The sequence below is a fragment of the Rhinolophus ferrumequinum genome, chromosome 3 (genome assembly GCF_004115265.2).
Source record: "Rhinolophus ferrumequinum isolate MPI-CBG mRhiFer1 chromosome 3, mRhiFer1_v1.p, whole genome shotgun sequence".
NCBI classification, from domain to species: Eukaryota; Metazoa; Chordata; class Mammalia; order Chiroptera; family Rhinolophidae; genus Rhinolophus; species Rhinolophus ferrumequinum.
Window position 1 is genome coordinate 6,007,917 of NC_046286.1, and position 16,971 is coordinate 6,024,887.

Consider the following 16,971-nt stretch of genomic DNA (forward strand, 5'->3'; position numbering starts at 1 on the left):
TAGGAATAAGGGGAGTGGAAGACAAGAGAACCCCTCTCCCATTTATTTGGGATGAGGTGGGAAGCAATGAGGGTGTTGTGACAGAACAACTGCCTGGGACCTCTTAGGTACATCTCTGAGGGGACGCCGATTTCAGCCTGTGCTTGGGGAAGGATGAGGAGCCAGCTGTGCAGTGGAGTGGAGGTGCGGGGGGAGCGGGGAGCATTTCGGGCCCCAGGAACGGCTGCCTGCAGAGTTTCAGGAGCTGAAAGGAGCCAGCATGTTTAGAACACACGTGGCTGAGGGGAAGGGCGGAGCAGCACAGGAGCAGGGTGAATGGTCAGTGGTGTTCACATAGCTGAGCCTTGTAGGCTGAAGGGAAATTTGTATTTTATGTGCCAAGGAGACTGGAATGATTTGAAGCAGGGGAGCAGTGTCTTCGAAGTTACAGCTTTAAAAAATGGTATTGGATGCTTGAGGAAAGTGTATTAGACGGGAGCAAACCAGGAAGCAGAGCGACCGTAGAAGGAGGCAGGCTGGTGGTGAGGGTAATTTGGAGTAGTATGGTAGCAGCGAAATGAAGGGAAGTGACTTTGAGATGTAAGTTGGAGATGGAAACCACTAGACTTGCTGATAAACTTGCATGGGGGCGGGCAGGAGAGTATAGAAAAGGGAGAAAGCAAGGATAACATTCCAGTGTCTGTCTTGAGCAACTGGATGGAAAGTCCTTTTATTGAGCTAGAAGAGATGGAGAGGAATAGTGGGTGTTTTGAACTTGCTGAGTTCAAGGGACTTACGTGTTTTGATGTGGAGGTTTCAGGTAGGCAGTCAGGCTCAGAGAAGAGATTTCAGTTTTCAGTGCATAAGTGGCATTTAATTTAGTCATGGGCGTAGACGAGATCATGTAGAAGGAGAATGTGGGAGAGAAAAGAGAAGAGGGCCCATACCGTCCCTTGAAGAACTCCAACATGCAGTTTGAGTAGAGGAACCACACACAGTGGAGACAGAAGGAGCTGTCGTGCAGGTCACAGACAACCAGAAGCATGTGTTGATATGGACTCCAGGATGGAACTTCAGAGGAGGTGAAGTGGTACCATGTTAGTTGCTCGTCCAGAAAAGGGGCCATTGGATTTGGTAACAGGTCACTGGTGATCCTGAGAAGAGCAGTGGAGTAGATTGAGGAAAGAATGGGAGCTGAGGAAATGTGTAGATCTATGCTTTTTCAAACCTTAAGATGTATATGAATTACTTGGAGATCTTGTCAGAATGGAGATTCTACTCTAGGGCCCGAGATTCTGCATTTCTAAAAAGCTCCCAGGGCTGCTGGTCCATGGAGTAGCAGAGGTATTGTTTAGTGGTTCGCAGACTCTGGTGTGTGGTACAGTTATGTGGAAGGCTCGATAAAATACAGATGACCGGACCCACTTCAGAGTTTCTGATTCAGTACGTCTGGGGGAGCCGCTGAGAATCTGCATTTCTTGTAAGTTCCCAGGTGATAGCGAGTCTGCTGGTCTGGGATCCACACTTTGAGAATCACTGGAGAATTCTAACTGAGGGAGAGCTGTCCAGGGAAATTGTTTGTTTGTTTGTTGAGGATGAGAAATAACTAGAGCCTGTTTGTGCTGATGAGAGCGATCCCTTAGATAGGGAGAAACTGATGATGTAAGAGAGAAAAAGAGCAAGGAGTTAAGTCCTTGAAAAAATGAAGGAGGGACGGCTCTGAAGCATGTATTGAAATCTTGGGTTTTTATAAGATTTCTTTATAGCGAGAGAGAAAGCAGAGAAGGCGAGTCCAGTGCGGCCGGGTTGTAGATTTAGTGGGAGGCAGATGGAGCTCCCCTGTGATGGTTTCTGTTTTCCCAGTGAAGGCAGGGCAGCTCCTGAGGGAGGAGGGTGAGCTGAGGTTTGAGGAGAGACACGGTGTCCAATGATGATTTTGAGAAGGAAAGTGAACTCATTCAGAAAAAAGTGGCAGCACTGACAGCCTTGTTTGAGGTTAAGGGCAGAAATTAAGAATGAAAGCAATCTGTATGATTGTGCGCATTCTTTTTTCTTCAACCACAGTTCTTGGTTTCAGATGTGGAGGATGAAATATTTGAGATCACCCAAAGTTAGACTTTATCTCGGTGAGTACATGGGGCGGGGGGGGTACCAGAGAGAGGTACCAGGGAGCTTAGACTGCAGGCTACGCCAAGCAAGAAGGGAAATGAAGACCGGAAAGGGCTGAAGGACAGCAATAAGCAGGTCAGTGAATTACCGTAGTCAGAGTATAAATGAAGTAGAAGTAAACTAAGGCGTAGGTTTGTGATGGAAAAGTGCTGGCGTTTAGAATTTTGTAGGCAGGGCAGTTCTCGGTGGTGACAGAGGTCCAGAGGAGGGCCATGGCGGCGGCTGGACGAGGTGGAGTTTCCTGGAGAGGTCAGGAAACCAGAGGCCAGCATGTTGGATGTGCCCTCCACGTGGACGCTGAAGTTGGCAAGAAGGATGACATGTTGGGAGTGGAGAGAGACTTTGAGATAGGAACTAACTTTTCGATGAATGGTGGAAAATTCCCGGTCAGTGGATAACAGCAGCAGAGGGAGAGCTGGTTGTGAGCAGAGACTTAAAAACAAAGGGAGAGTTACTGTCTGGAAGGGGTAATGCTCGCAAGGCGGAACCTCCCGCCACCCCCCCCACCCGACCCCCCCCCCCCCACCCCCGGCCGTGAGGTTCAGAAAAGGGAGCGAAGATTTACAGGAGTTCATCACCAACTGGGAGTTGAAGAGCAGGACATAGTGGAAGGATTGGGAGTGAAGGTAGGGAACTTGGAGAGTAAAGTGCAGGTTGTATGGGAGAGAGTTTGGGGATAATAGGTGATCTGAAAGTCCTGCATGCCCATTAGAGACTGAGAGAAGCAGGAGGATGAGGCAAGACAGAAGAAGCCCAGTACTAACATAATTAACGTCCACATTACGTTTGTCGCTGTGTGACCCGGCCCCTGCCTCCATGTCTGAGCTGTGCCCGCACAGGCCATCTTTCTCTCACTCAACAGGCCATGGTTTTGCACCTGGTTTTTTTTTCCATTGTTTGCACCTGCTCTTCTCAGAGGCAGCATAGTGAAGTGGTTAATAGCGTGAGCTCTGGATCCAGACTCCCTGCTCTGCCCCTGTCTAGCTTTGTGACTGGGCAAGTCATTTAAACCTCTCTGTGCTTGTTTCCTCCTTTGTAAAAGGGGGAGTGGTCATAGTACTTACTTCATAGGGGTGTTGGGATTAAAAGTAATTTTAAAAAATAATGTAAAGGGCTTAGAACACTTCATGGTATGCAATAAAGACTCATAAATGTTATTTGTATGTTTTCTTCTGCTCGAAGCTCCTTTCCCTATTTCTTTAGGTGGTTGCTCTCTTCTCATCCTGAGCTGTCTCAGCTCCGGTGTCCTTTGCTCAGGCACCCTAACTAAAGTAGCCCAATTCCATTGGTTTTCTTAATTCTACCCCGTTACCCTGTTTTACATAGTCATTCATCACTATTTGAAATTATTTTATTATTTTTGCTGTCCCCCTCCTGCCCTGGGGACAGGGATTTGTTGACTTGTTCCCTACTGTATTTCAGCTTCTAAAAAGTGGCAAAGATTTTGTAGGTGCTCAAGAATTCTTGTGTCAACTTGTCCTGAAACGTGATGGTTTCCAAGGCCTCTACTCTGATCCAGCAGCGTATGGTGGGCAAAGTCACAGTGAGGCTTAGGCAGAGCTGACAGGCAGCGTCTAGTGCTTTGTGTGGCTATTGGCTCATCTGTATCAGGTGACTGCTTGTTTGGTGTTACTGGAACGCAGCCACATCCATTTTTAAATTTCTTATCTGGCTGCTTTTCAGCCACAACCACAGAGTTGAGTTGTTGTGACAGAGACCCTAAGCCTCACCGAGTCTCAAGTGTTTACTGTCTGGCCCTTCACAGAAAAGTTTGCTGACCTGTGACTTAGAGGCACAGACAGACAGACTAGAAGGAAACACCAAAAATAATAATGGAAGGTTTCTTTGGATAATGGGATTATAAATCATTTTAGTTTTTATCTTCATACTTTTTTTTGTATTTTGTGTAGACCTATTTGATTTTGGAAACAAAATAGCCTTGTAAATACTAATTTTGAAGTATTGAGAACACATTTAATGATGGGTTTTTTTAATGTTTGTTTTTTTTTCCTTAGTGCTGCTTTTGACACAAAAACTGGGTTGCGTGTGGCAGTGAAGAAGCTATCCAGACCATTTCAGTCCATTATTCATGCCAAAAGGACCTACAGAGAACTGCGGTTACTTAAACATATGAAACATGAAAATGTAAGTTACTCATTCAAGGACGAATAAATTCTGCTCTTGAATAGTTTGGGAAAAGTTGTATTTTAATTACTGCAGATAGAAATATGTTAGAGGGCATCAAACTTGGGATCATGCTTCTTGTACTGGTGTGTTAGTAGATACTGTTATTATGTCAGGTGGCTGCTCAAAGCCTCGGGAGAAATTGTACATCTTCCTGGAGTTCGAGCTTTACTCAAAGATTTTTAGAGAGAAAGCATTAATTTTTTTTAATAAAAAAGGATATATTGTGAGGTATAACAAAATTCAAAAGCATTGTTAAGAGGAAATATTACGAAGAAATTTTGTATTCTTTACCTGGTTTCCTTAAGGCTGTCTTCTCAGAATATGGGAGTCCATAGCTGTTTTGTGTTACAGGTTATTTCAGTGGAGAAGTTTGAGGAAGAGTACCTTGGGCTCACTGAAGGTTCTATCACAGATCGCTATGATTTTAGGTACAATTTAATATTAGAATATTTCTTTTTAATCTTCAAAACCAGCTGTTCCAGATTTGGGTGTTTCAAGAAATGTGACAAAGACATTGTTTAAGTTAAAAGTGACTTTTTATTTTCTATCAGTTTGGAAATTGGAGAACACTGCCATCCTGCAAAGGAGTGCTTAAGAGTTCTGATATGGTAAATAAATGGATGCAATTGGAAAATAAATTGATGCAACTGAAAATAAATGGATGCAACTGAAAGTGAAAAAAGGGTTGACTGAGGACACTTATTTTCCTGAATTTCCAAATCAAGTTAAAAAGAATTTATGTGATTACAGTATAAAAAGAACTGTAAAATTCATAGCATTGTAGAAACACTGGCCATAGAGATTTTAGAGTCATTTGACCTTATTGATTGTTACTGTGTAGAAAAAATTCAAAATCTAAATTTATTGCTTGGCTATTCTGACTTTTTCTGTTTTAATAATTGAAATCTTTTTTTTTTGTCCATAGTAAGAAAGAAAAATCACAGATAAGCGATACTTTCTTAATATACATTTGTTTTACAAAGTATAAATTTCCGCTAAATTGAGAGCATTGAGACTTAAAAGTTGGAATTGGATTACGGATGCCCTTACAATCACAGCTGCAGTTTCTTATTTATTTTCATTTTTTAAATTTTAACTGTATATTATTGAGAAAATCCTGTTTCTACATGTAACCTCTACTCCTAGGTATAATTCAATGAGTATCCATGTGCAAACCTGAGTTTTTAAAAAGTTCAATGCAGAACTGCAACCTTTCTAATCAGTGACATGTTTACAAGGAGTTGAGATATGTGGAAAAAGCTGGTAAGAGAAGCTTTATTCCAAGGTCTGCATAAAATCAGGGTGGCCTGGCAGCTTACCTGATACGGTTACATTAGGTTTTTAGCACAGTTGAGTGTATGCTGTTTCTCATTAATAAATGTGACAGAGACATTGTCATAGCTCTTTAAATATAAAGAATACTTTGAAATGGAATGCAAGCCAAACATTTATAGAACCCCAAGGCACCTCCAGGAGGCCCCAGGATCCCGCTGATGTTGCCCACACTAATTTAAGAACGTCTGGTTTAGAAGGTAACCAGCGCTATACTTTATTGTTTTGCTTTTCTTTATAGATAAATTAAGCCAACATTTAGGGCAAAAATTATTTTGGGTTCTCTGAATCCATGCCTTGGCTTTTCTAGTGATCATAAGCAACAATCTTATTTAGTTTTTTATGCTTTAATTTTCCATAACGAGGTACTTTGAAATGTGTCTTATATCGCGCTGGTTACATTCGGGCCATTCTTGTATTTGTAGAAATGAGGAAGCCACAGTGATGGATACAATTTTTCTAATTTAGGAAAAGTTACAAGACTCCTTTTAAAAAGAGGGCTGACAGTGTTAGAAAAATGGGGTTTTAATTTACGTAAATTGTTTTATAAGCAGCTAGATTAATAGCAGCCCATCCTTTTTATATTAAAATATTTAGGTTTTAGCAGTATCAGTGTAGAGAGTCACCTGTACTTAGATACTGGTAATTTGCTGGACAGAAGAAAGCACCCGACTGAATGTTTTCTAGTTCTCTATTGTGTTGGCAAATGTTTGAAGGGGGGACGGAAGGGGTCAAAAGGCATTGACTCAATGTAGAAAAATACCTGAATTTCAGCCTAGTCTACAAACAATTGTTAAGTGCCTAAAATGTAAAAGTAATTTTACCTAGTAAAGAACCTGGACTTTCAGGTAAGTTTAATTGAGGATTTTAAAAGCCATTCCTCTCCTTTATTCTCCTCTTCCATTTTTTTTTTTTTTAATGACTGTTTTGGGCCACCATCCAATTTTTAGCTAGCCACCAGGCCTCTAAAGACAACAGCAATGGCAGCAGCTTAAAACTCTTGAAAATTTAAAATAAATATTGGTATGGAAAACACGTGTTAGGTGCCAGAATGCATGTGATCTTCTACACAAAAATGCCTCTGACCCTCAATCCATAGTTCATCTTAAGTTAATTACTTTTATTAGTGACAATGAATAACAGATATATGTTTATCAGATTGGTAACAGGAGCTCAAAGATGTCTTCTGTGACTGTAAGAGTTATTCTCTGAACCAAGTTAACTGGCCCATTCCTGATTGAACTTGCAACCTTGATCTCATTTCCCACCTGCTCTGAGGACAGATTCCCGGGAAGCAGCCTGCCAGCTGCACCCTTGTGCTGTCTGGGTGGGGACTACACAGATTGCCCAGTTAAGGGCCTGCAGATCTGTACATTTGAAATTAAAACATGATTAAGGGGATCCTTCATAACTTTTATTCTGGGGCCTTAGATTTAACTTTACCCGGGTGGACCAAGTGGTGGTTACGGTGTGCTTGTGTGTTTTTTTGTTTGTTTGTTTTTTTGTTTTTGCTTGTGTTAAATGCATTAAATATTGTCTTTGATTGATTACTAAGTTAAAGTATTTATTTTTTGAGTGTGTGGTAATTTAATAAAAACATTACTTCTGTCTGTTAGGTTTTGGATCATTGTAGGTCATCAGAAATGTTTGCTGATTATTTGTATTGTAAATGTCTTTTCTAAAAATTTGATTCCTAGACTACTTTTAGGTGTCACATAATGGCAGAAAGAGTAAGAAAATGGTCTAAAATGTGACTTGAATTAAAAGGAAATTTCCATTTAAGAAATGAGAAATGAGTAGATTATGGAATATTCCTAAAATGTTCCCTAGATCTATTTTAGTTGCTGGGAAACTTGGTTTTTACAGTATTTTCCTTATGATTTAATTACTCCATAAATACGATCAATAGAGAGGGGATATTTTGTAAAAGTCCACAAAAAATTAAAAATACTTTGATGTAACATGGGTAGTTTTAGTCTCATAAAATGTGTCCCATTTAAGGAAATTAAAATTTGGTAATGTATTGACTAATATACTTTGCTCTACTTTTCCCACTTTAGTTAATTGTGCTTTTTGCAGCCATGCTTTTTAATCACTTAATAATTTAGTTTAGTTTTATATCTCAAATTTTGTTACAGGAAGTAGCTTCTTCAAATATGTAGTTTGTTTCAGTGATTTGTATTTTGTAATTCTTTATAAAACTCTAAGGGTATGATCACGAATCTTCCCCACAATACTATGAAAATAAACAATAATATTCCCACTTCTTTCATATGAGGAAAATGAGGCTGAGAAGATACCTTTCTTTCATTTATTTAACAAATATTAAACTGCTGTATGCCAAGCACTGTTCCAAGTGCTGAGGTTAATTGGGATTGAGAAAACATAAACTCGTGGATCCAAGAAATCACAAACCGATTTGTGGGGTTCAGACGTACAGCTGTTTGATTCCAAAATGCCTGTTGTGTGTTCAAATTGAAATTGGGGCTTTTGTTGGAAACTGTTTTGGACTTGTTTTGTTTTACTGTCTTTGAGATAACTATTGCATAAATAATCCTGGGTAAATCTGATTTCTAGTGGTTTAATTTTAGTTTGATCTGAGAATGATTTTTCATAATCACAATTGAAATAATGTAAAATATTGTAATTTGTTTTAAACTCTTCTATTGAGGAAATGGGGCATCTCAGATAACAAGAATTAGTGATTGCAGAATAATTGGAACGAGTGAGTAAAATTGGCTTCTGTTAGGTTGGTGCAAAAGTAATTGCGGTTTAAAAGGTTAAAAATAATTGCAAAAACCGCAATTACTTTTGCACTAATCTAATAGCTCTCAGCTACCTAAAATACAAGTGGGTATAGGGGAGAATAAGCAAAAGACTAGAGATCTTAAGGCAGGAGGGGGTCAAACTCAACGAAAATAATTGTGGTTTAGATGGAGAAGGAACAAGAAAATAACTTGGCTTAAATTTAAAGCACTATTTAAAGCTGTTATACAGTCGGAGACATACTGTTGGTGGGAACGTAAGTTGGCCTCACCTTTATGGGGGACAGTTTGATAAGATTAAGATCCTTAAATATATCGATGTCCTTTGATCCTGTAGCTCTATATCTTGAAATTTATTCTGGAAGAAAATACAAGGTGTGCAAAAAACATATATGCACACACTTGCAGTGTTCCTTATGTGTCCAAAGATGGGAAGTTGGTTAAATTATGGTACATATATACAAATGATAGAGCATATTATTAATAAGAACACGAGAATAGTCATGTTAAGTGACAAGGCAGGATATGCAACTGTATGTATAGTATAACCCCAATTGAATTTATTTGATCAGAAAAATTAAAGGAAATATCTCAATATTAATGATATAATGGGTAGTGCAATTATAGGTAATTTTGGTTTTCTTGTATACAATTTTCAGGGTAAGGATCTGATGGGTAACTGTACCTTCCCTTTGGAATAAGATGCAAAGACTTGAAAACCTATTTGTGAATTCCAGGGTCTTTTTTCTTGGTTTGTTTTCCTTTTGGGTTCAGGCTATATATTTGAAATTGCTTTTAAAAGTCTGGTATTTGGTTGCATGGAGTAACATTCTAATTAGAAGTGCTTTTTATGATAATGTTTTGAGCATTGGTATATTTTACTGTTCGAGCTGTTTTAACTTGGTTAGAGCAGTGTGCCAATAAGGCCATAGTCATGGGTGGGTTTTCATGAAGGATATTTAGCTTTTGTTGGTTTCATTTCAGATACCCTTAGATCTGGCCGTGCATATTACAGATGAATTCTAGTTCTTGTTTTCCTTCTCAGTGCCTAACTTTGTACAAATGAGCGGTCTGGGTTTTAGGAGGAATGGGGTGGCGGTAATATGTGGGTTAATTAGTATAAATTCATGACCAGAAAAACTGCTCAAAGACCATGGATTACTGAATATTAAGTAACTCTTAGTTTTATCCTTGTATAAAGATAGCTTTTTAAAAAAATGTTAAATAGTCTTATCTAAATACCTGGTAATGATTTAAAAAATTATCCTAATATTAAGACTATTACAAGAATAATACCAAAAATATACTGAGAGAATATTTGGAGCTTTACAAATGTCAGTTTTGAAGACTATATAGTAACATAGAACATTTTCATGGAATAATAATACATTTTAAAAAGAAAAATGATACTGTAATAGCCGCTGTAGAAGTGTGACTTTTTTCTGTTTGTTCCTCATAGACCGTAAGTGCATATGTTAAATCAGGAGCCCTAAATCTTTTTGCTTCCTGATAAACTCATGGCTGTATGTGTCCAAATTCTAAGGAGTTGAAGATTTTTCATAGTAAAATAGGTTTTTATGAGATGTGATATTAACAAGTAAAAACAAAAGCATAATTTGGGTAGAAAATAAGTTGTTACTAAGTATGGATATGATTTTGTGATGTTATTGAACTGAGATAGTAGGATTTGGAATTAGTTCATATTAAAATGATTAAGGCCTAATGGGTACTGTAGCAACTTCAGTATTTATTTACTGTTTGTTTTTTATGTTTCCTTATAGGTTATTGGTCTGTTGGATGTTTTCACACCTGCAAGGTCTCTGGAGGAATTCAATGATGTGTGAGTAAATTTTCTGCATTTGCCTTCATCAACCAGACGATGAAGAATAGCAGCCCATTTCTATTCCGGAACCATTTAGCAGTATACAGACTTGCAGAGATTCTTTATTTCTGTCATCAGTTCTTCTGGGGAGTGGGATAGATACAGGAGATGTATATATATTATGGGTGGTGAATGTATTTTCATCCTTTCTGGCACATTGTGCTCTGTTTGAAGAGTTAGTGATCAGTCCTTGCAAGAGTTCAGTGGAGAAGAGTGTAGCAAGTTTGGACTATGATTTTTGTTCTCAAATTACCTGTCCTAGCATCTAAGGGGACACCTTTACATTATTACATCTACATCAAGAAATGTGATGGAGCCATGGTTCCATATACCGTATTTCCCCAAAAATAAGACTGGGTCTTACATTAATTTTTGCTCCAAAAGACTCATTAGGGCTTATTTTCAGGGGATATCTTATTTTTTTCAAGTATAAAGTCTACATTTATTCATGTACAACAAACTACATTTATTCATTCATTCATGTACAAAAATCTACATTTATTCAACTAAAGTCATGTCACCTTTTTCTGGAACATCGTCATAACTCTCCAAACCCCGAATTCCAGCTTGAATTTCTTGCAACTCCATTTCCTGTAGAACCATTGGCCCCAATCTCATGTCCAGCAATAGAGCTCCCTTTCGATGAGCACTTCTTGTCCATGCAGCCTGCTCGTAGTGCATTGGCAACACAGCTGTCAGTGATTTTATCCCTTGAATTCTTCACCCAAGTCAATACCTCTTGCAGGCTAGGCTACACAAAGTTTCCACGCTGATTTCTCTCCATTCTATTTTCAATGTAGTCATTGATTTCCATGAGCAAATGGTCCTTGAATGGCTTGTTTATTGTAATATCAAGAGTCTGGAGATAGGCAGTCATTCCTGCGGGAATCATTATTCCATCTGTTCTTCTCTCTGCAAGGAAGTTCTTCATGTCTTTAGCGTGGTGAGTGCTGGCTGAATCCAAGACCCGCAAAACAAGTGGCAGCATTAAATCGACCCATTTCCTTATAACTGCTTGTATGCACCAGGCTTTTTCAGTTTCAAGAACATAAATGCCTGAAACACGTTCAACCTTATCTTTCTTGCCCTTAGTGATGATTAGAGGTGGGGCTTTCTTTCCATCCAGATGAATTGCCAAAATACAGGTAACACGTGCCCTTTCCTAACCAGTGGAGGGAATGTAGATTGACAAGGCACCCCTCTGATTAATTGTCGTTTGAGATCCTTGGCCCATAAGCACTGCAGTTTCATCCAGAGCAATCATGTTGGAGAGTTGGTATTTAGAAAAGTCGATGCCATCAACAAAGGACTTGAATGCAAGTGCACGTTTAATAACTTCAGTATCTTCCAGCTTGAACAGTGTTGTCGATCTTAGAGACAGTTCATATCGCTGAAGGAAGCCATCCAGCCAGTGTTGTGATGCTTTGAATTCTTCTGGGGATATTTCTTACTGTGGTGCCATTGCAAGGGCAAATGCTTGAATATCAGCCCTGCACACAACCCAAGCCTTTGCTCTCCTGCCAGCAGTCCATTCACAGATGATGTCTTCCAGCTCAGGAAATAATGGTCGCCGACCTGATCCACACTTGCACTTCTGAGCATTTCCCTCGTCCACCTGTTGACTGAGGTTATTGTACTCTGCTTGCCATTTTCGGACCATTTGGAGATCCAACTTCTCTTTGCAGAAAGCCGTAAGATTCTTGCCCCGGGAGTCCTCCACGATGCCTTTCTTATACTCAACGGAATAGCTCTTTTTGCACTTATCTTGTCTGGGGGTCAAAATATTATTCCTTTTAAATCTACCATTAAATCAAGTGTTATTTGAAGACTTACGAGACAGGAGTGGCAACAAAAATGATGACAGTTAAGAATGATGGTTTACACAAAAGTGACGAAAAATTGCAGGCCCCTAATATTCAGAAAACGTTTCTTTTATTTCACATGAGTGCATTAAGTACGTCTGTTACAACATATGACGTATTGAACTATGAAGATTCATATTAGACACAACCACGTCCATTCGTTATTGAGTGCGCACATAATTCGTGCATTGTGTCTGTACTTGGATTGGTCATTTGGCAATAAGTCTCGAGTTCATCTGTTTACATAGGCGTTTACCTTTCCTCCAAAGGCACCCACTTGGGTATTTACAAATACTTAATTATATTTTATATTATCATTTATTTTAAGTATTAATGTCAATAATATTATTTATATTTAATTATATATTATTATTATTTTATAATTCAATTCGTCTGTCGTGTGTTGCAACGGACGTACTAAATGCGTCCGTCTGGCTGACGATCTTAACTGGGGCTTATTTTTGGGGTAGGGCTTATATTACGAGCATCCTGAAAAATCATGCTAGGGCTTATTGTCCAGTTAGGTCTTATTTTTGGGGAAATACTGTAGGTTCTTCCTTCTCTTACCCCACTTGTGTGGGAAATGGTACTAGATCAGCATGCTGATCCTTAAAACATTGCGCTTCTGTGCTGGGGTAAGGGGTGGCGTCATGTGTTGAGAAAGCTGATGAATAGTGCTAATTCTCCCAGTTTTGTGACCATCTCTATTATTTTAGCCTGGGGCACTCCTGGAAAGCTGAGCCGAGATTCTCAGGAACCAGTAGTAGGGGACTAGGGAAAATGAAACAGGGAAGGATATAGCATATCCTGCTATAAGGATATGTCGTAAAGTTGGCCACCATTGTGGCCAGCTGGGCTGAAAACTTCCAGGATCTTCCAGGAAGCCGTACAGAATGCACCTCAGATGGGGAGTGTTTATCCACTGGCCCTGTCTCCATTGGCAAGGGTTACCCAATGGGGCATGCATGCCCAGATTGCACATGTGTGAGTACAAGATAGGTTCCAGCAGGTATCTTTGTACATGTACAGGCTCTCTACTATAGCTTTCCCTGTATCTGAACTGGCACATCTCCTTCCCAGAATGCTGCATGTTTTTACCAAGGATGAACCTACATTGACACATTATAATCACCCAAAGTCCTATAGAGTTTACCTTAGGGTTCACTCTTGGCGTTGTGCATTTTATGGGTTTGGATAAACGTATAATAAGATATCATCATTATAATATCATATAGTGTATTTTCACTGCCCTAAGAGTGGTGGTTTTTGATATTCTGTCTAAATGTGGAAGAAATACTGAAGTAGTGTGTTTGTGAATTACTTTGGAAAACATTTGAATCAGATCTGAGCTATATCCCCAAATTTAGGCACAGTGAGAATGGATATATTAAACAAAGAAATTTGCTGACCTAAGCAAATGCTGTATTTTGGCTTAATCAGATATTATGTAATTGGATTCTGAACCTATTTTTTCTTACGTGAAAAGACCTTATTTAAGGCTAGTGTCTGTTTGAAAGGAGAGGTCTTCTCCATTGTAGTGCCTTTGGCTCCTCCTTTTATCCATTTGAAAGCCCACTGCCTTCAAGCATATCCACTGAGTTAAGAGTCGCATTTATTTATTTTTTAATTCATTCAACAAATACTGTGGCTCCTGAGCAGGAAGCAGTTCTTTCTACTTAACTGTATTTATTTATTTCCAGCTTTAGTGGGATATAATTGACGTACAACATTGTGTTAAGTTGGGTTCTGATTATTTATAAACAGGAACTGAGTTCATCTCTTGAAAGCAAATTTCAGTACTACTTGGTGAATACTTGCTGAGTGGAGTGTTGGGGCAGGTTCAGAATAATCACATCCACTAGTTTTTGCCTTTGATGAAATAAAAATCTTATTAGGGGCAATAAATGCAAAACACCTCTGTAAGTTACTAATGGTTGTATGACCTTGGACAAGTCTGACTCTCAGGGACTCAGTTAACTTCCCTGTAAAATGATGAAAATTGGGGTGGTTGACTTCTGAAGTGTTTTCAATCCCAGAGAATCTCTGAAAATAAAATGATGAAGGTAATATTGCCTTTAGGAAAATGTTTCATTGTTTACTTTTTATGATGTTTATATCACTGAAAAAAATTAGTGCTTGTCCAATATTATGGTTATTTCAGTGTTTTCCGAAGTCATTAAAATTTGTATAAGACAGCAAAGCATCTTCATCTACAGTTGCAGGGTTTGCAAATTTATTATACCTTTAGGGCCGAATAACATAAGTGAGGCACAGTGTTAACACAGCTGGGAGTGGTAAAACAATAACTGCACTTCCTAAAAATACTCAAATTCATATTAAAACAAAACAAGCAGACGAACAAAAACCCACTATTCTGGACAAATCAAACATACTGAAGGCTAACGTGGTTCTGCAGGTTTAGAGCACGCTGTCATTTTGAACATGAATTTTCTGTGCCAATTAACAAAATCTCTACTTCTAATATTTACAGTTGCCTTTTAATCATGTGTTATGAGTATTTGTCTCTTAATATTTCAGTTAGCACTTTTAATTTGTCATGCAGTTCAAATTTGTACTGAATTTTTAATTTCTTGATTAATAGGCCTCCCGCATACTTCATTTGTAAGACTATGTTTTTGAGAAGGACACAATAATAAGTTACGAGTTTTGATCACTGGGAACAATGTGCAGTTACTGAATCTAACAGATAGAGATGGTGGTCGGAAAATGTGGAGTAAAAAGATGAGTATACCAAGCTGCTCTTGGCTGCCATATGATGTGGTTTGCAATTGGCAACATTTTTGTAAAGATATATCTCGGTATTTTAAATGATTGGAAATTATTTGGACATTTCTGTTGGCTTCTTGATGGTAATTTTTGGCAAGAGGTGGCACGCTGCAGATACTTGGTTACCAATAGAAATCCAAAAAAAAAAAAATTAACCCTATTAGAACCTAACCCCTAGCAAGCTGCAGCTATCATGCTGCTACAGTGTGGCCTTTTCGTAACTGCAGTGGGTCTCTGATCAAGCTTAGTAGGCAGTGAAGAGGTTTTGGAATCTTAGTCTTAGTAGGCAGTGAAGAGGTTTTGGAATCTTAGTGCCAACTATTGCCTCAAATTTCAGGAAAACTGGATTGTCGTGGGTTAAGTGGAAAAATAGTCCTTCCCTACTATTTTCTGTCACTTTTCCCCTTATTTTACAACTTCCCATCCCTGGTTTCTTGACACCTGAGATCCTTATCTCTCTCTACTTAGTTCTTAAAGAACTAGAGGGAAGTGGGGTTTTGGATTCCCCTGGGATCTAAGCAGACCTTCAACAGCTGCAGGCAGTCAGCAGTCATTGCTTTAGGGAAAGCCAATGGACAGGTCATCACCTGGCTTAGCCTTGCACTTACAAAACGTGATTGTTGAACTAATATGTTTAGCCTTTTATATTAATACGAAGACTGCTGAATATATTGAATAGGTAAAGGGAGTCTCTCGATTGACATTACCTGATTTTAGTCAATAAATATTTGAATACCCATGCTATGCTAGGCACAGTACTAGTCTCTGGGAATTTAACAGTAAATACGATAAACATGATCCCTGATGGTGGAGCTGAGACTCTAAATGGGAGAGAACCGTTAAAATGATCAAACAAAATAGTGTGGTAAGCTCCGAGAGATCCTGTATGATTTCTCCTCCGCACACTCTGACCTTACCTAACACTTTTTCCACTCACTCTCTGCATTCCAACCACTCTGGCCTCTTTGTTCTTCCTCGAATGCAGGCATCCACATTCCCAGTAGGACATTTGCACTGGTTTCTGAGTTTGACCTGGAACACTGTCCCCACTATCCACATGACTGGCTCCTTCATTTCCTTCAAAGGTCTCTTCATCAGAAGCTCTTTTTCCCTCAACACCGCAGCTGAAATCCTACCCCTGCTGTCAGTATCTAGTCCTTACCCTGCTTTGTTCTTAGCACATTTTATCATCTTGTATTTGTAATTCTCTGTCTTCCCCTGCTAGCTTGTAAGCTCTGTTAGAGTAGGGAGTTTGTTTTTTTCCTTGTTGAGTCTTTAGTACTTAGAAATTTTCAGATGAGGAAACTGAAGTTGAGAGAGATGAACTGAATAACATAATACAGTGTTTCCCCCAAAATAAGACCTAGCCGGACCATCAGCTCTGATGCGTCTTTTAGAGCAAAAATTAATATAAGACCCGGTATTATATTATATCATATCATATCATACCCGGTCTTATAGTAAAATAAGATTGGGTCTTACACTAATTTTTGCTCCAAAAGATGCATTAGAGCTGATGGTCCAGCTAGGTCTTATTTTCAGGGAAACACGGTACCACGTACAAAATTGCATGCATCTCAGTACTTTTAGCTCTAAATCTATTTCTAATCACATTTTTTATGATTTAGAGCTGTAATTATTATTTGAAAGTCTGGTAAACACAGTACTTTTATTCTTTGAAAATAGGTCGAATGCTCAAGATAGGTAATACAGGAAGAGAGGCAGTCTGGGAGAAAGATGAATGAGTTAACTGTATTAACAGCTATATTTGCAATATATTTCCTTATCAGAGAGGTCTGCTGAAATGAGGGTAGAGAGTTGGGGAAGCTCGTTGTATAGATGTCTTTACTGACTCACATTTGAAATGTAATTATATTATACATCCTGTAAGAAAATACTATTCAATTTTTGTCTCAGATGATCAATAAAATACCCCCTTTTTCTCAGATTAGCTGATGTATAAAAGGTAAAGAAGCTTTCATGTCTAGCTTATAGTTTGAGTCCTGCA

General features: G+C 38.8%; 1 protein-coding gene across 3 annotated transcripts in view; it reads left to right on the plus strand.

Moving 5' to 3' along the window:
• The window catches only part of MAPK14 (mitogen-activated protein kinase 14), a 65,412-nt gene that overhangs the window by 14,480 nt on the left and 33,961 nt on the right, over nt 1–16,971 (plus strand). For all 3 annotated transcript variants that reach the window (XM_033095717.1, XM_033095727.1, XM_033095737.1), the window contains exons 2-3: nt 4,164–4,293; nt 10,214–10,272. In XM_033095717.1, the coding sequence (XP_032951608.1) occupies nt 4,164–4,293; nt 10,214–10,272 (189 nt within the window). The remainder of the gene's footprint in view (nt 1–4,163; nt 4,294–10,213; nt 10,273–16,971) is intronic.